Raw genomic sequence first — 23,671 nt, forward strand, 5'->3', positions numbered from 1 at the left:
GCAGACGACGCCGCGTGATCCGACACCGCCTCGAACTCGGACACGTCGACGCGCGCGCCTACCGCCATGCACGCCGTCGTCGTCCCGTCTATATACATACGCAGCAAGCAAGCGCAGCGCTCGCTCGCCATTACCTACCTCTTCTCTCCGATCCCCCCCGGCCCACGCGTCTCCATCCATCTCGAAAGCACGCTCTTGGTTCGGAACCCTGTGTCTGACCGATCGACATGGCGCCTCTCAGCTGGATCGACATCAGCAAGGCCCACCTGCTGGTGGCGCACCGCCCGCCGCCGGTCCGGCGCTCGGTGGCGCCATGGGAGAAGGACTTCTGCGAGTCCCGCGGGGTTCCCTGGAGGAAGGTGACGGACCCGAACGCGGGGCTCAACGCCGAGGGGCCGGACGGCCGCGTCGCGCGCTGGGACGACTCGGGCGCCATGCAGGCGCTGCGGGCGGCCAGGAGCCGGTACTGGGCGGAGATCAACGGCGGCATCAAGCTCGCCCGTGGCGTCCCACCGCTGCCGGGCCCCGACATGTACTGCGATGTGATCGTCGACGCGTGCGGAGCCGAAGTGGAGGACCCGGAGGTGGAGGCGGAGTACGCGGCGGCGGTGCGCGACATGGAGCGCGCGCGGCAGGAGAGCCTCCGGCTGCACGCGGCCAAGCTGCGGGACGATTTCGTGCCGGTTCCCACCGGCTGGGACATGTGACGATGTGTCACAAGATCGATGCATGGTGCATGCATGCATGGCGCAGGTTGTGAAGCTCCGCTGCTTCGTGATACACGGATTAGTTAGCTAGGGTTAAAGAACCACACGTGTCTACTTAGATGATCTTTTCTCTCGCAAACATGTAATATTCTTCCACTTGACGAAATACATACATAGTACGTTCTTGACAAACAGTGTAATATTATCGTATTGAAATTCAAAAGCAAAATAGGTGGGTTGTACTTGTACAGTATCTCATTGATTTTTTATGATTACATGGTGACATACACACATATCACTACATAGCACACTACACTCACACATTTATAAATAGGTTCTTATCATACGTTTATGTAATACTACTAAAAGCACTCTTGTGTACCTAAATAATAGGCATCAGAATTCATACATAAATAGTAGACACTAGAATTTAAATTTGATGGATAGAGTCGTATCCTCGTATTTTCACTATCATACCAAGAAGTGGTTCTCTCATCGATTATTCTTACGTATATCAATTCTAGTTTATTCAACCCTAGTTTTCCAATGCCTCTAGCGTGGATGACATAGCTAGGAACACGGGCTGTTTACTCGTGCTAGTTCACCAAGGAAGAACAGAGGGTGTGTTCTGGTGCGAGCCCGCGCCTACCGCCTTAGGATCATGGATCGACGGCTGCCGTACGTTGTGTCCCCTCCTCATCCCACCCTTGATCTGCCGCCGCGGGAGACTGATGGACGAACTCGCTGAACGTACGCATGCTGATCGCGGTGGAGATGAGCCAAAAAAAGAAGCTGAGACGCGCGCGTGCGGACAGCTAAATTCCACACTAATTCAAATTAGAATAGCCATTTCGCACTGATAGCAGAAAGCGATTTACATGGGATAGCTCTTTGAGAAAACTGCATATGTCATACACGCATGGAGATCAGATCACATATGCATCCGTAGTTCCACACTATTCTGACAGATAACATTATATAGTCGATCCATGCTTGATGGGCTCATTCATACATCACTAGCATTATTCTTTGAAAGCCACAGAGTGATCCATTAGTGTGTACACTGAAGCACTAAAATCAATCTATTCACCATTATTGCATCTTCATTTACATGAGAAAAAAAAACATTTTTCAACAAAGAAAATTAGAGACAAGAAACTAGAAAGGGTTTAAGAGTTCTGTACAATAATCGATTTCTACCATGTACACATTTTCACCCTTTTTTCCCATCTGGGCAGGAGATAAACCTATATCAAGACTATGCTGAATTTTGTCTAGTCGACGAATATGATGCTGCAAGGAGCGCAGCCCCAATCCCAGACCCCTCCTCCGTCACTCTGAGACTAACGGTGGCCGCAATCTCATCCCCTAGGATCTCGCCTACGGCTTCATTCAGATACTCCCTGAAGACTGAATAGCCTTGGTAGAGACCAACCTCGATAGCGACAACTGATCTCTTTGGCTCGCCTCTTATTGTTCTAACTTTGTTGGTACCACAAAGGGTTCCATCGCGCCCGTTTTTTTGCAGTACTGCAACGATTCCAGCGGCAGCTAGACGGGCAGCTCTTCGGGTGACAATGTCGCAGATTCTCATGACAAGTTTCCAAGTCTTCAGTGGAACATCTGGTATCTGCATGGGACATGACATAACTGACGAGAATATTATTTTTCTCGAATATGCAGAAGAGGAAAACCAGTTATTTACAAAGTTGATACAAATTGATAAGATTATTATCTGAAGCAACTGGCTACCAAAGAAAGCACACAGATTTTCTCACTTCAAATAAAAAATACATCACAAAACAGAGTTTCAGGTAAGCTACTCAGCTGTGAGAACAAACCTTCAGATGTCCTTCGAGTACCTTACTGACTTCTCTCAAATCTGGGGAATCATCCTCACGAATAGCAGCTAGACATGGCGTACTGGACGAAAATAAATGACATGTCAAAATTTTGATAACTTTCTGGGAGATTACTATTTTTTTTGTCGAGAGGCAATCAGAAAATAGAGTGTGTGCTAAAGCGTACATCTGAAATGTAATTAAAATGCAGCTCTTATCCAATGTTTCAAAGGGTCAGGATAGTTATCAGAAAGATCATCAAGTCCTGAAACTGAATATGCAAACAATATTTGGAAATAATCATCCAATGTTCGTAAACTTAACACATCAAATATTGTTGATTATTTTCAGATTGGTGAGATAAGCATCGGCATTAACAGAGATAGAAGTGAGATAAGCATCCGCATTAACAGAGATAGAAGCAGGTAGAAAACTTGCAGGCTAGTACAAACAGAAATTCAGTTTTGCAAGAAACAAGGTACACGTCGCTCCTGAGCGGCGGCTCGGGTGGCTCCCCAAACCCTAGTGCCACCACCCCTCTCCAAGGAAAAAAATTTCGGTAAATAAAATTTATCGGAGGTCACCGATAAACATGATATATCGGAAATATCGGATCAAATTCAAACGAATTTAAATTTTTTAAAAAAATTTGGCATGATTTTGCTTGAAACTGTCCCTAATCCATCAAACATCACAATTGCATATAACAACAAAGAAATGAGACAATATATCACAAGTTTATAGCACACATTAGATAGGTTCATTACGCCGAACGTAAAAATGTCATACTAAATGCACAGTCCCAAATATTACAAGTCCATTGGATAGCAAAATAAGAAACAACCCAAATATTACATGTTTGAAACACATATCACCAACATAGATGCCAAATGAACATCAATTCCATTACAAAATATAGGAGTAGTGCACTTAAGAACCAACAAAATATTCAGATAAGCACAGTAAAGAGCGCCACATCCACATCTTCTCCTCAGAGGCTTGCATCACTACAAATATTTACATGTGAAATGTTCAAAATCTGATCATGAAATCAAATCAAATCACAATGCAATGCTCACATATAAACTAGTAGTAGAGGAGAGGTTCATCTAACATTTTAGAGTTGGTAGACACTCTTGAGAGTTGGTTTCTTCTTCCTAGTTGATCTTGGACGGATAGGAGTTGGTTCCCTAAGCCTAGCACCTGAACCACTGCCTGCACCACCACGGGCTCCACTACCACTAGCTCCATCACCACCTTTGCAACACATTAGATTTTCAAGGGAAAAAAAATACATGTTATTGACAATAAATCACAATTGCTGAAACTGATTGAATCTCACCATCATCTTCATCATCAGAGCTGCTGTCCCCTGACTCGGCATAAACTGGACTACCATGTGAAGAATCTGATTCATAGTCATCTGCAAAACCTTCTTCCTCTTCCTCTGATCGCACCTTCCCTTTCTTCTTACCGCCCTTTCTGCCAAAACAAAGCTTCCTCTTAAATGCAGCCACCTCATGTGCCTCTATTTGTAACTTATCAATGAGAAAGTTGCTAGGTGTGCTCCAATAAAGATCATCATCATATTCGTCGAGAGTCAGTGTAGACTCACTCATGGATTTGCACAACCACTCCATGATTGGGTTGCTTTCATCATATAAAGCAACATCCATCATCATGCTACATGGATCAAGGCCCTCCTTTTCTTGAAGGCTTTGAAAATCAACTTCAAACTGTTGGATGCACAGCTTCAAATTATAATGCACATAAACCAACTTGTGCAGCTTCTCATAACCTAACCGATTTCTTAATTTGGTATGAACCAAAGCAAATGTACTCCAATTTCTCCCACACCCACTAGATGACATGTATTGTGAAACAATACGCTTTGCAAGCTTTTGTAGTTCTTTGTACTGTCCTCCATATGAAGTCCACCAATCAGCTACAATAAATTAAAAAATATAAGCAACAGTACTAGTTCTACCAAGTTCGAAAATGAAAAGGCACATGGGAATATACACTCAGCAACTTATATCTAGAAACAGCCACCATATGCATCTAGTTAATGAACCAACAACAACCATGTCACCAACCAAACCAAAATCTAAAAGAGAAAACAGAAAGCACATAACCCTTTCTGCACTCATTTTGCCAAGTAATTACCAAAATCTAAAAGAGAAAACTGATTTGGCCAAGAAAAGTATAGTACCTGCACTCGTTTTGCCACGAAGTGCCGAGCACCGAGCCTCCGGTGATCCAAATAACCCTTTCTGTGTGCTGAAGAACGAAACAAATTGGTCAATTGCAATCGATGCCTCCGAAGGTGAGCTTGCAAGCTTCTTGAGTGCGAATGTTACAGCCAACATAGAACTTGGTTTTTGTGCAAATTTTGACCTGTATAGTGCTTTAGGATCAAGTGCAGCAGCTAGAAAGGCAAAGAAATTCAGAAATATTAGAAAATTAGAATGCATGAAAAAAGAACACAAATTGAACAAATTTTCAGTTCAATCCTTAGTTTTTACTTGCAAGCATGAGTGTTTCATTGAGAAGATATCGAGTTCTCCTATTAATTACTTCATCTAACCTCTCTAAGAGATCTCGTTTAGCACGCTCATCGTGCTTTAATTTACCATGTATTTCATCTTGCGCACGTAACATCTTTGGAAGAAATCCAGATATAGTTCCATTCTTTTGCTGATCAGCAAAGCGAAGTACAGAGTAGATTGGTGTGACAGCTTTCAACACCAACTCCACCTTATCCCACCAGAGCCTATTTATCAAGCAATCATATGTGAATTTATGGTCCTCCTCATTTCTCCATTCATTATTTTTCCACTCACTAGATATCATCTATGAATGAAACTTATCCTGCCTGTCCCAAAAACTCTGTAAGAACATGAAAATTGTGCCAAACCTAGTAGCATTCCATCGAATCAACTCTCCGCCTATCTTCTCTCTCATCATACCATGGAGCCTGAAAAGATAGGAAGAGATGAGTGCACATGTGGAATTGTATTGAGCATCACATCTACAATTGTAAAAGATAAGAGAGTTACCTGTTATGGTTGTAGAAGAATCTACATATCCGCTTTGCATTGTCCACTACTTCCACAACCTCATCAAAACGTGCTATGTCCTTCAACATCAAATTGATAGTATGAGCTGCACATGGCTGCCAAGTAATGTGTGAATACTCAGCAGTGAGTTGCATGCATGCTTTCTTGTAGTTGGAACCATTATCTGTCACAATCTGAACGACAAATTTTTCCCCAATCTCTTCAACAATCACCTCTCTAATACAATCATAAATAAATTCTGCATTTTGGACGTGACCAGTTGCATTCACAGACTTATGGAAGAACATACGTCCATTGCAAAATATCATGAAATTAATAATACACATCATGGTAGGTCCTGTCCATGAATCACACATGATGGTAACTCCAAATTGACCCTAATCTTCTTTAAAATCAGCCATATGAGCCTGCAAGTCTTCATAGTTCATATCCAGCAATGGGCCATCTATATATGTTCCCGTTGGAATAACCACTCCCTCTCCAAGCTGTTGAGCTAATTTAATGGCCACTCGAAAGTATGGGCAGTTTGCTTTTCTTCCAGGAATATCATTAGCATGGAACCACTTCGCCAAAGCTTTCCCAAGTTTCTCTTTGGCATCTCCCTGGAGCATAATGTCCACCCTAGGCTGCGATGATGCCCTACTGCGTGCCAAATCTATATCAAATGGAACTTTTGAAACACTTGAACTTCGGTAGTACCTGTCAATTTTAGTTTGACTAGTTGAGAAACTTCCACTACCACTTGCCCTACCAAAAGGCAGGGAGCTGCCACTTGCCCTACTGAAAGGCGAAGAGCTACCATGTTCCAAGCCAATATTCCTCAACGATTCTCTTATTGCCATCTCAACCTGCCCCTCTTCATCAGGAGGAATATTAGCCCTTCTAGCCTTCCCATAAGCTTCCTCCATAATTGCCTTTTCAACAAAGAGATGATGCTCATTAGCATCCATCTTCTTTTGTCTCCCTAATGCCGTTACCTTCAACATTATCTCCCTAACATTACGTGGCACATTTGGGCATGGTACCACGTCCCCTTGCAGTCCAGCCAGATGATTCCTTAAACGGGTTACACCTCCACTGTCCCTTGCAACAAGACAATAACCACACTTGAATCCATTAGTTTTCCACTTCTGACCATGGCTCCATGGTTTCTCAATGGATCATCGTAGTTCTATCCGAGTCCCTGCAATTCAAAAGAAAGAAATGAAAAATGTGTGCAAAAGAGTATATATTTGCATGTAAACAATCACTGTAAATGAAGTAAAAGAGTATAACTAAAAAACTAAAAATTCTAGCACAGGATAAGAAACGTACCACACATAGATGGATGTTTAACATAAAGAACATGACATGAAGTTAATAATGTAATCTGAGCAAATTTCACACTGAAATCTGAACTACACATATGGATCAATGTTTGGTTTAAATTTTAATTGCATGTCATATATATTTGGATACTACGTGACACTAAACATACAAAAATCTGAATTTGTTGGGCAGTGTATCAATGAACACTCTGTACAAAGAGTTACTTTTTCAACATACAAAAATCAGTATCAAGGTAATTGTGTCTGCCAGGTGCTTGGTTGATGTATAACCATTAGAATTTGAGTACTCAGTTGGTATAGTATTTATTTTCTACTGAAATGAAATCGACATGCTTCTATCAACAAAAGCTGTACCAAGCTGCTGCTGTGAAGGTTGAAAAGAAAACAGCTGCTGTATAAGAAATAGAACAGTTGGATTTATCGCTAAAGGTACATGATTCTGAATCAACATTAGATAGGAGTACCCGCACCTAACAGTTTACAACCTTAAGCCCAGTTTAGTTCAGGAACATGTGTGGCTACCACTTATATACTTATCCCCCAGGCACCATCAAGGTTACAACTGCTCTTCTATATAACTTGGACAGCAAATTTCAATTGAATTGATGAGGCAGAATAACTGAATAAGTTGCTGCTTCCAGTTCCAACTCTCTGTTTAGAGGGCAAACTAATGAAGCCTAGAAAACATAATTCTAGTTGCAACTTGTAAGTAAAGTCAACTCTAGCTCAAATGGATTCAATTTTTGTAGGGGATAATCACACTTACTCCCCACATATCAGCTTCATTTCACCTTACTGACAAATAACAAGAAAGCAAGCACAAACCACAAGCTGAATGTAACCAACCATACTCGCATCGATGCTCACCTGATTTAGTGACCACAATTGTGGTAGACGTCGTGGTCCTACCGCCGGCACCGCTGGACAATCCGCCGACAGCTAGCTCCTTCCCCTTCCCCTTGCCCCTGCCTTGGCGCTCCCCCTCGCCCTGCGTCGCAGCCCCTCTGCCTCCAGTACCCACCGCCTCTCCCTCACTTTCCATCGCCATGGCTCAGGCCTCACCCGACTCGATGGAGATCGAGGAGGGGGCCTAGGTGATGGAGACTGGAGAGAAAGTTTGGGAGAAGGGAATGGAGGTGGGAGAGCAGCTGAAGGGCAGGGCCAGGCCAGCGGCTGCGTCTCTGACGGTGACGCAGGACCGCAGGTGCGCCGCCCGACGTCCAGCGGCAGGGGCCTGCACAGCAACACCCTCAACCGCGGCACCGCGCCATGGCGGCAGAGGCGGGCGCGTCGCGAGCCGACCTTGCGGGGCTGCGGGTTGGAGACGGCGGTGGCGACTGGCGTGATACCTGGGTCAGCGAAGCAGCGCTGCGGCGGCGCGTCCGCGCGAGGGGGGCGGGGGGCCAGTCGGGCATGTGGGGAAAAAATGTGGCGATTTAGGGTAAGGGAGGGTGGGGGCGGCGATTTTTGGACGAGTTAAGGCGGTCACGTGCGGGACAGCGAATTTAGCTAAAATTTTTTGGCCGGTACACTTTTTTACCGGACCCCACCGATAAAAGCGAAATTTTGGATTTTTCGCCGAAATTTTTTTCCTTGCCCCTCTCCCACCACTCCTCTCTCCTTGCCGTCGCACGAGCATGCCATTGGAGCCCACGCAGCTACAAGGATGGTGGCGGCGGGGCTATCTCCCTTCCGTGGCGTCTCCCTCCCGCCTGAGGGGCCCCTTGCCACCAGATCTGGGAGGCGGTGGCCGACGTGCTCGGTGGTGGCAGTGCTAAGGCGGAGGGAGGCGGCAGTGGACCTGAGGTGGAGGAGGTGGCCACGAATGCGTAGCTGGCGAAGCTGGAGCGGGCGCGCTTCGCGGTGTGCAGCACAGCCTCGACGGTGGGCCGTGTCGGTGGGTCACGTTTGAGGCTAGAGAGGGAGGGCGACGGCAACCTCTGAGGCGGTGACGGCCAGTGAAGGCCCCGGCGTGGTTGTAGACCGACGAGGTTGAGGCCGTGGAGGGCGCTCACATGGGCCATGGCAAAGCTGCGGTGTTTTTGTGAGCACATCTAGTCAGCGGTGGCGCCCCTCCCACCAGATCGAGGCGACGACCAATGGTTGGCCGGATCCACACGTTGGGCTGGCCCACGTGATGGCGGTGGCCTGTTTAGTGCGGCTGCGGATGGGACAGCGTTGTGGTGCCGGGTCCGTGCGAGGGACATGCAGATCTACGCGTGTGGTGCCAGCCCACGTGGGGCGGTGATAGGTCCGCCATGGCGGTTGTGCCGGATCTGTGCGGCGGCGGCGGCAGCGGCTAGTCCTGCAAGGCGGTTGCCAGTCCGACGCAGCTTAGGCAACGTCCTCGCGCGGCGACACATGTGATGGGGCTCGGCAACCTGCGGCTCGGTCCTTGTCGCAACGCATGCCAATGGTGGCCGGTGGGTGTTCAGCGTGGGCGCAGGTTTTGGTGATGTGGGGGGCTTTAGGTGAAAGCCTAACTTGGTCTTCTAATGCTGGTGACGATGACGCTCTTAGGTGCTGTTATCCTTTCTAAAGGTGTCGCTAGGAGATCTCTACCTTCCCCCACCCCGAATGGATCCTCCGTGTGAAAACACTGACCTCTTTCGAGATCGGACAATGGTGGAATCTTTGATGTTGTGTCCTCCATGGCGGTATTGCCTTGGAGCCCCCTGCCCTGCGTTGGCAAGGACTGGCATTGAGATTGGCAGCGATGAGGTTCGGGCCTAGGGTGATGATGAGGCTTTTGCTTTCTTGGAGTTGCGCTTCTTGCTTCATGGCGAGAGGCTGACAAGCTAGGGTTGATCGTGTTGGTGTGGAGTCAAAGTTGTTGCGTCGTTGGGGTGCAACGAAGCTTGGCAACGATGGCATGTAGTACGCTCTTTCTCAAGGCTATTTCGGTGGTAATTGAGTGCATGGGTGCATTGATAATGTGGCATAGGTTGAGATCCGTCGTGAGAAGTCGGAGCTGTTGTGTCGCTTTTGCGATGAGCTTGGTAACGATAACTTGTGTCGGGTTCCATCATTTGTAGGCTGTTAATGATTAGTAGTATGCCGTGGGTCTTTACTGTGTGTTTGTAAGATTTTTGGATCCATTTTATCTTATAAACTGAGTCAACTCTTTTCTTCTATAGTGGATTGCAGAAAAAAATTTCTGCCTTTGAAAAAGAAAAGGTACACTTCCAAACTATTATTCACCGGTTGTTCCTGTTCCAGTTAATTCAGTTGCAGTGACCATATTGCAATGTTACCATTTACCAGAAATAATATGTAGCAAAATATGAAGCAATAGGACGAATGGAGTAAATGGGGAAGCTTAATTAGCAAGTAGCACGGTGTATAGGCATTAGGCGTATCACATCGATTTAGAGTCTTGTGACATTGGACATGAAACTAGCCATATAATGCTCATAATAAGTATTCATTTTAAAATAATATTATGTGTAAAATCATAAAGTAATTAAAAGCAAAAGAATTACAAGGACAAAGATACCTCAATACGAAAGGGGTGGGGTAGATAAACAATCGGTATTGGTACTAAATACAGCAGATTCTTGAGCCCTTCTTTGGAGCACCAATCTTGCAATCTCTCCAAGGTACACACCGGAGATCATTTTCTCAAAACTCTATGCCGATTAAATGACGTTACTTTTAGCTTCATTGCTGTAAGACTTTCAACTTGATTGTTACAAGCTATTCCACACGGGAAAGTTTTCACAAGATCTAACCTGGTCATAGTAATTGTGTGTCTCATCATTCAAACATATATCATAAGGTGTACGACGGTATTTTACCATATATATTTGCGTATTTCCCCTGCATACTTATATATAAGAAAAAGAAGAAAAAAAAAAGAAAAAAAGAGAGGCGGGCCCCTTTTCTTTAGGCCGGCCCACTCCCCGACCTCTTTGTCCCATCGACCGCGCATGCCCCAGGGGTGCCCGGCGCCTCCTGTTCTTCTTCCCTGCCACCTCTACCTCTCTCTCCCCGCGCCGCCTTGCTCCTCGCGCCCGCCAGCTCGGCTGCGCTCGTGCCTGAGCCGCTCGCTCCCCACCTCCTCTCTGATCCTCGGGCCCGAACCAGCCGAGCGCTCCGCCCCGGCTGCGCTCGAGCTGTGGCGAGCCACGCCGCGCCGCCACCTCTCTCGGCTCACTCATCCCCATGCTTATCTCCCCATCCTTATCTCTTTCCGAAATCATAACCCCCGATCCAATTACTCGGTCGGTTGGGAGCTCCCAGCCGCCACTACAAAGGTTGGGGAGGGGCCAGATCAGAAAAGAGAGAGGGAGAAGAGAGGGAGAAGAAAGAAAGAGAAAAGAGAGAGAGCTTTTCGCCGCATCTAGCCACCGCTTTTGCCATCGTCGGAGCGCCATGGCCATCGTTGCCCGTGCTGGTGGGTCTTGGCAGTAATCTCCCCCCCCTCCATGGGTGTTATCCCGACCAGGGAAAATCTTACCGGTAAATTTTATTTACCGGAGGTCACCGGTAAATTTGATTTCTCAAAAATATCGGATTTACCGGAGTTTTACCGAACAAATTCAAACAAATTTAAACAAAATTTAAATAAATAAAATTCAAATATTACTGATAAGTGATTTTTTTATTGTGATATAATCTTTTTGAAAATTTAAATAAATAAATTCAAAAAATTTACCGGTTTATTTTTTTTACCGGTACCCACCGGTAAAACCGGTAAACCGGGTTTACCGCCGGTTTTCGGCCGGTAAAGTAATCCCTGATCCCGACTGGGCCTTGTGCCCATGTCTGTGCAGAGCAGGTTGCCAGTCGACACTTCAGCGCTGTGTCCGTGCAAAGCAGGTGGCCGGTCGGCTTGATTGCTGTGTCCGTGCTTGTGTAGGCCGGTGCCTTCGTGCCCGCGCGATGAGCAGATGGATGTGGTGATTTGTGCTAGCTTTTGTGCTGAGGTGTTCGTAATCGAACTCGGTTGTTCTTGTTGATGGTGACTTGGCCGGCCTCGAGCCGTGTCCGTGGTGATGCTATTCGTTGTGGTTGCTGGCTGTTCTTCGTCTCTCTGATCATGCCGGCCTCCGCGCCGCGACCGTGGAAATTGGTGGTGCTTCGATTTTGGTGGCCGGTGGCCCTTTTGCTTTGCGCTGAAATCCAACCAGTGCCTCCGTGCCCATGTCTGTGCTTGCTGTGGATTAGGCTGGCCGGCTCCTTCGTGCCTCTGTGCGATGAACAGGTGGTCTGGCGTGCATGTCTCTCACCGCCGTGAGGAGCTGATGGGCTCCGATGTGCGAGTCTCTCACCGTCGTGAGGAGATTATGGGCTCCAGCGTGCATGTTTTTTTGCCTTCGTCGCCATGGTGGTGCTCGGTGCTGGTTGTTCTTGCTTCTTTTGTGATTTCGGCCGATTGTTCTCGTGTTTCTGTGATTTGGTTGGGCTTGTGCCATGACCGTGATTCGGGTGGCCAACTATTTTGCTTTGAGGTGGTGGCCAGCTGTTTTGCTGTGAGTTTGGGCCAGCTGTGTTCTCGTTTTGTGAACCGGCTGTTAGTTTGTGGTTGAAACTGGCCGGCCTTCATGCCATTGCTATCGTGGTGCTTCTCCGTTTGGCCAGCGCACTTGTGTAGCTGGTAGCCCTTTTGTTGGGTTAACATGCTCATACCTAGGCCACCCTTCTATCAGTTGGCATGTATGCTTCTCTGTGTGTTGGCCCTGCCATCAACAACATGTTCTTTTGGTATGGCAATGAGAGGGCAGTAGTATTTGCCTCTCTGTGGCGTGGTGGCTTGAGGCTATGTTGGGTCCTCTCTGATGGTTGCATGTTTCTCTGCTACTACCCATTGCTTTACCAATCTTAGGTCTGTTTGTTGGATGGCCTTGTTTTGTGATATATCATGTGACGTGATGCTCTCTACTCTATACATCACTGATGCTTTTGTAGCCCTACTGTTGTGGCCTTTGCTGTTATAAGTTGTGATCAAATCAAGTGGTAATCTGAGGCCTGATAACTTGCTACTTCGGTTCTCCTGGCTGTTGGTGGCTTGGCCTGGCCCTGTTATTGTGCCCTTGCTATTAAGAACTCTATGATGTGCTCATTTCACTTGATAGTATGATGATGCTATTACATGGCCAATGATGATTAATGAGTTTATTTTGGTATTGTGTCGCGGCCAATGACGTATAGCGAGGCCCAACAGTGCCTTTGCAGCTTGTTATTACCCTTCATCTTTGTGGTGCTAGCCTTCGTGGCTCTATTATTGTGGGATAGTGATAGAGGTCGTAGATAGGAGCCTAGGGGCATGTGCAGTTCACTGGGCTCCCGTCAGGTTGTAGTTGGCGAACTGTCGTGTCGCTAGACTCTCTCTCTCCCTCTATTCCTTTGTAGTACCTGAGGCTACGGCCGATGATGAGGGGCTACAGATTCTGAGGCATGTGTGGTCGATGATGATCCGGGATATATAAATAGTTCATAAAACTCATGCTACATTGTTTGTCTCGTCTTTTACTGTTATTTGTTTTCTAACGCTCACTCTGCTTTGTCTATGATGCGTGTGATTACAGCCTTGCAGACTCAGAGATGACTTAATGACGACCAGTACATTAGCTTACTCGGAGGTTGTCCGGGAGAGCCAGACGTAATTAACCAGGGGCCTCACGAGCCTATGGGAACCAGGACGAGACAATTGTCAGAAGAAGTTAGTCAAATAGCATGTGCGTATGTGTGTGGAACAAATTGTAATCATGAAACTTGTGCTTTATGAGTTTGATAATGAATAAATAAAGTTCAGCGTTTCAATTACATTTGTCTCCTGTTTCTCTCGTATACTGTATGTATACTGGCACGCTCGTAGTTGTTATATTCACAGTTATACAATATAGCAATTCAAACAAAGGCGAGTTTCAAATGGAGCACTATAATGGTATTTACGGAGGTCGGAAACTACCCCATTCCATATTACAGCCAGTTGAATGGAGCACTATAATGTAAGATACAATTATCAAAGTTTCTATTATGACACTGAAAATTTTATCATCCCACAGAATTCAAATATATACTGTGGGTCCAAAGTTGGTAAGAAGACCCCAACACTTAGTAATTGCACCATAGTGTTCAATTTGGGTGTGATTGGTTGCCCGCATAGATTTTAATCGCATGGACCGTATATGTAAGTTGAGGTGAAGCAGGCTGAGCAGGGTCATATTTATTGAAAACAAAAGTACTTGGTTGGTTGTATCTGTCTGTAAAGGTTAAGCTGAGATTCTGTTTGGTTGATCGAATCTAAGATCATATGAGTGGATGTAAGAGTTGAAACTATGATTGATTGCTCGTACGAAGATGATTTTATGACACTGATAAGTGAGCCCGCCTGTATGAGTAGATGAAAGAGCTTGCATCTACCGAGTCAGGCTGCGAAGGGAAGTTCGATTCCCTCCTAGGCCAGACTGCGAGAGTACATTTGCATCCGCCGGTCCAAGCTAGAATAGTATATATATAAACAATCAAACACGTTTCTCTCTAAGATTATATACATAGGAAACATCCGTGCCAGCTCCAATAATCAGTGCAGCCACTGTATCCTCATCATAATAATGCCCCATAGCTGATGTCCCCAGCATTGTTCACCTAATTATCAACATCATATGAAATTTCTAAGAATGAACCAAAACACCATTTTCTAATCTATTACACGCAGCTAAAGCAATTTTTTACGCATGATCATGGAGCACACATCAATTCATCACAACATAATATGTGTGAATTTAACAAGAGCTGAAACTAACTACCCAATATGTATGGTTCTGCCATATAACATGTGAGTATCCAATTCTAGCATTCCTTTGAGCATAATACATGAATGCTAATCTCATGGCTCCATGCACATGACTGCTAAAAATTGACGGCATTTATAGATTTTGGCAGGGTGCAGGGACTGCAGAGCATCTAGGTTGTCACCGAAATGGCATAGCACTGCAGAGGATAATATCATAACCTTGTCCTTCAGAAACGGTATAGCACCGCAGCGTAGTGGCAGGTCGAGCATTTTCAACTTACATACCTGTTGCGTCCGTGCCTACGTACTCAGCCACGTGCGCCCCGCATCCCTCATGCCCGCTCCACCGTCGTGCCCCTGCCTAGCTCGAGCCTGCACTGCCGTTGACACTGCCTTCCAGGCTTGAACCCATGCCCATGCCTCACCCCACCACCACGACCCTCGTCTCGCTCGCGCCTGTGCCACCGCCGCCCTCCATCTCAGGGATACGGTCGCCACACAGTCACGCACACGATCTCAACCTCTCATGAATCAACGCACTCATGCACAGGGTCTTCACTCGTGTCTCAAGGGCACCTGGGCCGCTATGCATGGCTGTATGGGCAGTAGGTCGTGAGCTGTGGCCGCGTCAACGCCGATTAGGTCGTGGCGATATGTGCTTGAGCCATTGTAGGAGATTATCCGTTAATTTCTCTCCTGATTTCTTCAGTTATTTTCATTAGTAAAATAAGCCCCATATCTGTACTAATTGTTTGAATTTTAGGAATTTTATTAGATGGGAGGAAAGTAGAGGGAAGAGATGACGCAAGAACCAATTCGTATTTTGTATAGTTGACATATAAAAAAATACATAAAAATTTGGGTGTACATATACATCCTTGTCCCTTCTTAGGCCCGTCAATGCCACAGTAGCAGCTGCATAGTGGTCACAGCCCCGTCTACATAGGGTGCTATTTGAAAACAGTGGATTATCAGTTAAAAAGACTAACTAGTGTTACCGGGATACGGGTGCGGAAGTTGGAGTCTGACTCGAGTGCAGGTGTCCGACATGGCAAACTCGAGAATATAGGATTCAAGGATTCTTCTAATGTATATTATTATTATTATTATTATTATTATTATTATTATTATTATTATTTTATGTTTTGAATATAAGTATATACATAAAAGATATATATAATATAGAGATATACCTCTTCTTTAATACACTAGAAGGGGAAATAAATTCGTAATTCTTATTTACAATCAGATCCACTAGATTCGTCAAGGCTAAAAGAAAATAGAAAATAGAAAAGAATAAATATGAAATGGGCCGTCATTTGTTGGCCCATCCAATCACGTCCAAGGTTTCCCTAACTCCTTCAGTCTCTCTTCCACGCACACCACCGCCTCCCCATCTCCCCCGCTACCTCCCTTCCCGAGTCCTCTCCTCTCCCCCGCTGTCACTGCTTCCCCCCCCCCACCCCACCTCCTCCTTTCCTCCCCCTTCTTGCGCAGCGCACGGCAGCATCTGCCGTTTGGCTAGTGCAGTTGCGAACCGTTTGGCGGGTGTCAAGCTCTATTATATATATATATATATATATATATATATATATATATATATATTTCAAATAAAAAATCTAAATATATGTGTTTGTTTTAAAAGATTACATATCTAGACTCTCGGTGTGTTGCCCTTCCAATGGGTGAGAGCGACATTTTTTCAATAAAATTAGGACTAATTTTAAAATAGAATTGTTGCGGATTAATCGGACGAGTAGAGTATAAGCCTATAATTTGATTCACAAAGTTAAATGTCTACGTTGAATACAAAATTTACAGTATGTGATTGTACATATTACAATGTCGGGGATAAAACATGAGTTCTACTACGTGAACTGGAGATTTTTTCTCCTCTCACATGCCGCTTCGCGTTCCTCTTCTTCCTAGGGATGTAGGAGAACTTGACGCATCTAAAATAGTTCCTCACTCTTCTTAAAATTGACCTCCTGCTTCCTTAAAATGTCCGTCCAGAGGCGATGTACCTCCTCTCACATTTGGTCCTCAGCTTGTTGTATGTGTTCTTGTTCTTATCGCTGACGCTCTTGTTGAACAATGTGCTTCCTGCTTCTATTGTGCTTTCTTCATCCCGATCTCGTACTCCCTTTTTATTTCAGCTTCTCTGATCTATCCCCCATAAAACATCAGCTTAACCACATTGATCCATTCCTTGAAGCAGTAATATTGTTTAACAATTAAAAGTTATGTTATGAGTGTAGTTTGCAATATGGATTTGACAAGTTTGGAAGAGTGAGAAAGAGAAACATACTATGAGGTCTAGGTTAAGTTCACAACACATGAAGAACCTCCTACTAAAGGTCTCCATATCGAAAGGCATCGACATCCGTGCTTGTTAACCACATAAGCACAACGAACGCTTATGCCAGTGTAGCACTCCAAATGGGTGGTTCCTCTAGGAATACATGGTACCCTGGTAAGACGTAACATCATAATTTAAATATTTATAGAGAATTAAGCGGAACATAAACTTAAAATAAGTAAATAACAAGTTTACATCATAATATAAACTTAAAATAACATAATCTTACAATACTAACATAGTTCGTTACATCATATGTCTTTACAACATGACAATAATAATTCTACAACACGAATTACACATAGCAAGTTTTGTTAGAACATTACTCGTTACAACATGATAAAAATTAGTCACAAAACTCCATAATGCATGGATGAAGTTGATGAACGACATGACCGTGGATTTCTCCCATCGGAAGATCAGCCCGAAGGACCTGCTTCACCATCATTGTCACCTACTAGATAGATCTACCCTTCTCCACTGAGTCAAATCCCAACAGATCTATCCCTTGTGGAACATAAACAATGTCCCCTTCCCCATAAAAATTCTTGAAATGCCAATTATCTGACATATTTGCCTGCAGTCGATAAAAAACTATATTATTATTTTGACTGACAATAAGTATATGTGCTAGATCTACAACAACAAGACATAATTAATATAACAAATAGCTAACATTTATCTAAGATACTACATCTGATGCCTAACCTATATCAAAAACTAAATCTAATGGCTAACCTAACTCATTTGTTAAAAAAAATAAGATTAAAATATTTACCTTCACCAAAAATAGATTCCGACAGGGCTTTCTGCTCACTCCCTTCTCCTCTCTTCCCCTCTCCTCTCCTCTCCTCTCACTCCTACTCTCACTTTTACTCAGCTTGTTGAAGGAACAAATGAGCACTATGCTCCTGGGGAGGGCCGGCACGCCCATTATATAGGTAAATCGGTCACACATCCGAAGGGCGACATCTTGTCCATAGGCCCCACGTGGCGCAGAAGCTCATGTTCCTCATTGGAATGGTGACATGCTACAGGTCAACGGAGCAGCCACCATGGCGTCATAATTGAGCTGATTGTTCTTGTTACCCGTCGAAAGAACAACAGGTAGCTGTTGCCCTTCGAACGAGCGGCAAATCTCATGTCACCCTTCTTACAGGTGACAATAGTCTAGATCTGCAATTTTTCAAAATAGACACATATATTTGTAATTTTTTATTTAAAAAATATATAAATAAAAAATTCTTAATCTCTGGATGTGTGTGGTGGGTAAGCTTTTTTAATTCAAAACTTTAAATATGATTTTCTCTCAAAACGTGAGTCCATTTTGGAATCTGTTTCCACCATAGTGTTGTTTAGAATTAATGCAACAAAGTGATATCTTTTTTATTTTTTAAAAATCAACATTTTGGATGTACTGCTTCAACTTTTTTAATATATAGTTTCAACATTTTTTAAGTAAAATGTTGAATTAGTGTTTCAAAATCCATGAACTCGGTTTTGCAAATTGTTGAATCAAGTTTCTGAAAATTTTGAATGCATATGAAGTCACAAACTACAAGACTAGATGGTGAAATTGAAACATGTTGAACTAAGGCCATCTTCAATAGAAACAGCAAAATTTTATCCTCTAAAATACTATTACAGCATCATTTGTCATTATTGCAGGAGCCCTCATTCCCTCCATCTCCAACAGAAACTCTATATATCATCCAATATCTTCTCTTTCCTATATTAAAATGTTTTGTGCCCAACCGCCATAACCGCCGTAGCAACATCTAATTTCACCGGTTCCCGTTGCAACTGGCATTGTTTGGCACGATTAAAATTAGTGGTATGAAATAATTGATTTTGTTCGGGAAAAAAATAAATATTTGTTCGGCATATTTTTTGTCGGAGCTAATTTTTTCGCCCATGCAACTACGCAGTCAAAAAAGATTGTTTGCAACATATGAAACAGTTGTGACTTGCACGACAATTTAGCTTGTAGAGGAAGGAAGAAGCAGTCTTGCTGCGGAAGCCTCACTAGTAATGGCTTGTAGGGGAAGGAAATGCGGTGGATTCCTTCAGAAGGCTCAGCATCTCACTATATATATGAGGCTGAGGTACTCTCATTTGCAAGCCACGAAATGGATCCTCGTTCAGCCTGAAAGTAGTACTTGAGAGACCTATGTTTCTCCAATGATTCTTCCGATGAGGAAGATGATTTGGTCTTAGAGACTCTCAGCGCCTGGCATGCGGACGGGGAGGCATCACACCGAGGGCCGTGGGGTGGTTCCGTGCCGGGTCATCGGCGTATCCACCGGAATCAGCTGGAGGGCCACAATAGGTTGTACAACGACTACTTTGCGGACCCCGCGGTGTACCCCGACTACATTTTCCGTCGCAGGTAAAATTGTAAATAGAGGTTGTCGTGTGTAAGTGTTATGTACAGAAGGTGTGTGAGGTAGTAATGCTCGGTGTTCGTGCAGGTTCAGGATGAAACGTGACATTTACTGCAAGATTGTGAAGGAGGTTGAGGAGCATGACCCATGGTTCCAGCAAAGGAGGAACGCTGCAGGCGAGCTGGGGCTGTCCTCCTTGCAAAAAGTTACTGTGGCATTCCGTATGCTAGCATACGATGCTCCTGCAGATTCTCTTGATGAGTGCCTCCGGCTAGGGGAGAGCACCATCATTGAGAGCATGAGACGGTTTGTGCGTGCTGTCGTCGAGGTGTTCGGCGATGAGTACATTCGTGCTCCGAACAAGGAGGACACTGCTCGCTTGCTGGATATGAACCAGCGAAGAGGGTTCCCGGGATGTTGGGAAGCATTGACTGCATACATTGGAGGTGGAAGAACTGTCCGACAGCGTGGTCGGGTTCTTTCACTGGCCATGTGAACGCACCGACGATCATTCTAGAGGCAGTGGCGTCGCAGGACCTGTGGATTTGGCATGCCTTCTTTGGAATGCCAGGTTCTTTGAATGAAATCAACGTGCTGCACCGTTCACATCTCCTCGACAACCTTGCCGCCGGCGAGGCACCCAAGGTACAATTCTCCATTAATGAACACTATTACACCATGGGATATTACCTTGCAGATGGCATCTATACAGAGTGGGCTACGTTCATCAAGCCCATACAATCTCCTGTTGGGAGGAAGCGACAGCACTTCGTGGTCCAATAGGTGGCAGCATGAAAGGATGTCGAACGGGCCTTCGAAGTCTTGCAGTCCTGATTCCCCATAGTCCGGGGAACTGCGAGGTTCTAGGATCAGGAGACCCTTAACAACATCATGACCGCCTGCATTGTCATGCACAACATGATAATCGAAGATGAGAGACCGGAGGGGGAAGTCGAACACGTGTACGAGGGTGCTGGTGAGGAAGTGGTGCCGTCGCACGCTGCAACCCCCCCCCCCCCCCCACTCGAATCATTTATGCAAAGGTATGGTGAAATTAGAAGCAGACCGGGTCATCAGCAACTCCATGACGACATTGTTGAGCATCTTTGGCAACTCCACGGAGGAGAGTAGAATGCACCTCTAGTAGTTCGATCAATTATATGGTACATAGTATGTCCTACCGTGCTTCTTTTGTGTGTAAGCATTTGTACTCAATGTATGGTAGTCTTTATGGTTCGAAGTACCAAGATAGCCGGATAAAATGGAAGATTGGAAGTAGTATGTGAGTCCCACCCAGAAATTTCTAGCATACTCCATTGAGTTGCAGGTTTGTGACGATCAAATATTTTGGTGCTAGATTTTGGGGAGATTAATGAGACAGATAACTTCTCGGAAACAATTATTTGTGTTGTACGTATGAGGTTTGTGATGACTAAAATATTTCTGTTTACCAATAGCTGCTCAAAATTGAGACTTGTATCTAACAGAATGCCTTCTTGATTAAGACATGTCGGAGCATATATAGCAATGCAAACTTCACTGGAGAAATGTTAGAATATAGCAATTAAACATTCGGGATGATCCACCGTTATCCCGACTTTGCAAGAGAAGAAAAATTAGGAGATGTTCTAGTATCAACATATTTTCCACGGAGACTGGAGACTATTGAAGCATGTCTAAAATCCAGCAACTAAGTCACATAAATAGAGGCCATGCTTCTGTCCAGGTCATTTTAAGCAAGAGTGAAAAAGAGATGAAAGTAGAGAGAGTGAGGTGGAACTACATGCCATACAGGTTTCAAGGGCGACCTTATAGATCAGCTCCTACACACAATGTTCTGAGTCTTGCATACCAATGAACCTTATAGTACTTCGAACACAAATAAAGCTCAACATGTCTTAAATAATACAATACATGAGGCTGTCCATTACATGCAGCAAAGCTGAAATCTCAAACTTAGTTGAACCAAGCTGACAATTTAGCCGGATGGGCTAGATGCAGCATGGCGAGCAGCAATAGTGCTTTGCCGAAGGCTCTTGTAGTAGGCCTGCTGGTCCTCATCCATCTGCGAAAGGTCCATGTTCATTATCTCCCTCTCCTCCTTTACCTTTTCCCTCTCCTCATTAACCTTTTCCAATTGTACACGCTCCTCCTCTAGCCTCAGCCTCTGCTGCTCTATTCTCATCATCTTAGCAAATCTCTCAGCCCTCTCCTTCTCAACCTTCTCCTTCATGGCTATCTGGCGGTCAAAAATCTCAATCATCGGCCCAGATGCTGAGTTTGAGGACGAAGAACCGCAAGCTACCTCCTTGGAGCGGTTGTGGCCTGGTGGTCGTTTCGGCCGTGTGCCGCCACTGGAAGGCCCTGCGGCTGCACCGTCGGGTTCGTTCACCCCGGGACAAGACTCGACGTGCTGCATAGATGCGGGGCTACCAACGGCGGACGTCTTCTGCATCTTGCGGGAGGCCTCGGGTTGCCACTTCGGATGATGCCGCAACTCCACCCAACAAGGCAGCAACGTGAACTCCTTCTTTTCCACGGATTGGAACATCTGACATGCCGCCGCAATCTAAAACACAAACAACTCAATACTTATTGGACACTGCACTCATACAATGGCGCGTAGCTACATGAACAATAGAAAATAAATGTACCGTGTCTGGCTCGGTCATCCCACTCCTCCTATTACGGACGGCCTTAGCATAATGGCCGCAGAACCTCTGCACCATCCCGTTGATGAAGGTCCACCTCCCCTGCAGAGACTTCTTGTTGCGGGTGGAATGGAAGTCTTTGTACTCGTGGAAAAAGGTCTCGATCCTCTGCCAGAAAGCCCCTATACTCTGGTTGCTCCCCACCACGGGACCATACTCACGTTCAGCCATGCCTTCACAAGATGAAGGTCCTCCTGCATGGTGTAACTGCATCCACGGCCACCTGCAGCTAGCACCTCTCCCGGTCCCTCGGGTTGCTGCTCTTCTGCCACATGCGGCTGTGTCCCGAAGATGTCTTCCTGGATTGGTGGCACAACGTCAGCCCAAGGAATCCCATCTTCGTCACCACGCAGGAATGGGTGTACTCCATAGAGTCCCTGCAAACCATTAGAAAGGCAATGAAATACAACAAAGCAGTACGACAGGTAACAGATGAACACCGCAATATGGCGCACAAAATTATAAGCCATTCGAACATTACGAACAGAACAAGGAATATGTCTTATCGAGGTACCCTTACATTATTTGTGAGTAACGGAGTACAAGACCACCAACTAGTTCAGGCACTAGACTCCACAATTCTCGAACAATTACCCTACATCATAGTACATACCCTACCAAACTACAGCCTCCAAGAGCGATCGGATTCTACAGACAAGGCGTCAACCGAATTGCCGCACAGTAGGTCATGCGAATCGGCACACAGTATGTCATCGGGGCTCTAGTCAGCAGGAACAACGTCATCGTCGTCAACGTCCTTTGAGCAGGATGCTTCATCTTCGACATTAGCGCCGTGACAAACTTGGTTGCCCATGCCGCCGCCCCTCAAAGCATCTTCAACTTGGAACACAAGTTGCTCCAAGACCCCCGCTATGTTGTCGACCACAAGCAGTGCTCTATTCAGCTCCACATCAGCCGGGGCGTTGTCCATACTCAAATTGTCCTTCACCACATTATTCAACGCAGTGGCCATCTCTTGCACATGGTCCTGCATTTTCGACACAAGAGCGGCAAGCGATGCGGCGTCCATCTACAAGCACGAACAGGGATGCCTAAACTGAGGAACTAAATTTCAGCTCAAAGTGTACACTGCTTAAGCATTTCAGGAAAAATACATGTACACACAATACTACACAGTTATATGTTTTTCCGGCCTTAAGCCAAAAAGCCGAGTAATACCACAACTAATAAGAAGATGTCACACCTCTTATTAAACTGCCATGTTTTACACCTCTTAGTGTTACAAGATAAGGAACTATGCATCTATGGATCTTGTCTGGTTTGACATGTAATAGCCTATGCTTAGGGTTTGGCGACAATGACACTGAGCAGTAGACAATATTTTTCATTATATCAAATCTGGTTTGGGGGCCTAGGATAAGGAATAGAGCAACATCAATGCAGCAGAACAAAGATTGGATATTCTACTTAGGACTTGTGAATCAGGATTCATTATTCATGACTTCATATTTCATTGTTGCACAGAACAATTACAGGCAGGAAGGAGCTATTGTTCATTG

The 23,671-nt window shown here is 45.1% G+C and overlaps 3 protein-coding genes and 2 pseudogenes across 3 annotated transcripts; 2 read left to right on the forward strand and 3 right to left on the reverse strand.

Moving 5' to 3' along the window:
• The first annotated feature begins 227 nt into the window (after positions 1 to 227).
• Positions 228 to 707, forward strand: LOC133884043 (uncharacterized). Its single transcript, XM_062323442.1, has one exon. The coding sequence runs from the start codon at positions 228 to 230 to the stop codon at positions 705 to 707; it is 480 nt and encodes a 159-aa protein (XP_062179426.1).
• A 1,094-nt stretch (positions 708 to 1,801) lies between these two features.
• Positions 1,802 to 14,542, reverse strand: LOC133884044 (hexokinase-10-like; annotated as a pseudogene).
• On the reverse strand, positions 3,669 to 6,815 carry LOC133885290 (uncharacterized; annotated as a pseudogene).
• Positions 14,543 to 19,534: 4,992 nt separating the features above from the next.
• On the forward strand, positions 19,535 to 20,223 carry LOC133884045 (uncharacterized). The gene is made up of 2 exons (XM_062323443.1): positions 19,535 to 19,886; positions 20,012 to 20,223. The coding sequence occupies exons 1-2, from the start codon at positions 19,535 to 19,537 to the stop codon at positions 20,221 to 20,223; spliced, it is 564 nt and encodes a 187-aa protein (XP_062179427.1).
• Positions 20,224 to 21,418: 1,195 nt separating this feature from the next.
• Positions 21,419 to 22,322, reverse strand: LOC133884046 (uncharacterized). The gene is made up of 2 exons (XM_062323444.1): positions 22,095 to 22,322; positions 21,419 to 22,009 (listed from the first exon to the last, which is right to left on the reverse strand). The coding sequence occupies exons 1-2, from the start codon at positions 22,320 to 22,322 to the stop codon at positions 21,419 to 21,421; spliced, it is 819 nt and encodes a 272-aa protein (XP_062179428.1).
• Positions 22,323 to 23,671: the final 1,349 nt, after the last annotated feature.

This window comes from Phragmites australis, chromosome 11 (assembly GCF_958298935.1).
Source record: "Phragmites australis chromosome 11, lpPhrAust1.1, whole genome shotgun sequence".
Taxonomy (NCBI): Eukaryota; Viridiplantae; Streptophyta; class Magnoliopsida; order Poales; family Poaceae; genus Phragmites; species Phragmites australis.

Bases quoted from the DNA above. Each gene is read 5' to 3' on its own strand.
- LOC133884046 (XM_062323444.1), bottom strand. From the start codon at position 22,322: ATGGCTGAACGTGAGTATGGTCCCGTGGTGGGGAGCAACCAGAGTATA. The intron at 22,010-22,094 runs GTACATTTATTT...TTTGTGTTTTAG, and splicing joins GGATGACCGAGCCAGACACG to ATTGCGGCGGCATGTCAGAT.
- LOC133884043 (XM_062323442.1), top strand. From the start codon at position 228: ATGGCGCCTCTCAGCTGGATCGACATCAGCAAGGCCCACCTGCTGGTG.
- LOC133884045 (XM_062323443.1), top strand. From the start codon at position 19,535: ATGAAACGTGACATTTACTGCAAGATTGTGAAGGAGGTTGAGGAGCAT. The intron at 19,887-20,011 runs GTGGAAGAACTG...TTGGAATGCCAG, and splicing joins ATTGACTGCATACATTGGAG to GTTCTTTGAATGAAATCAAC.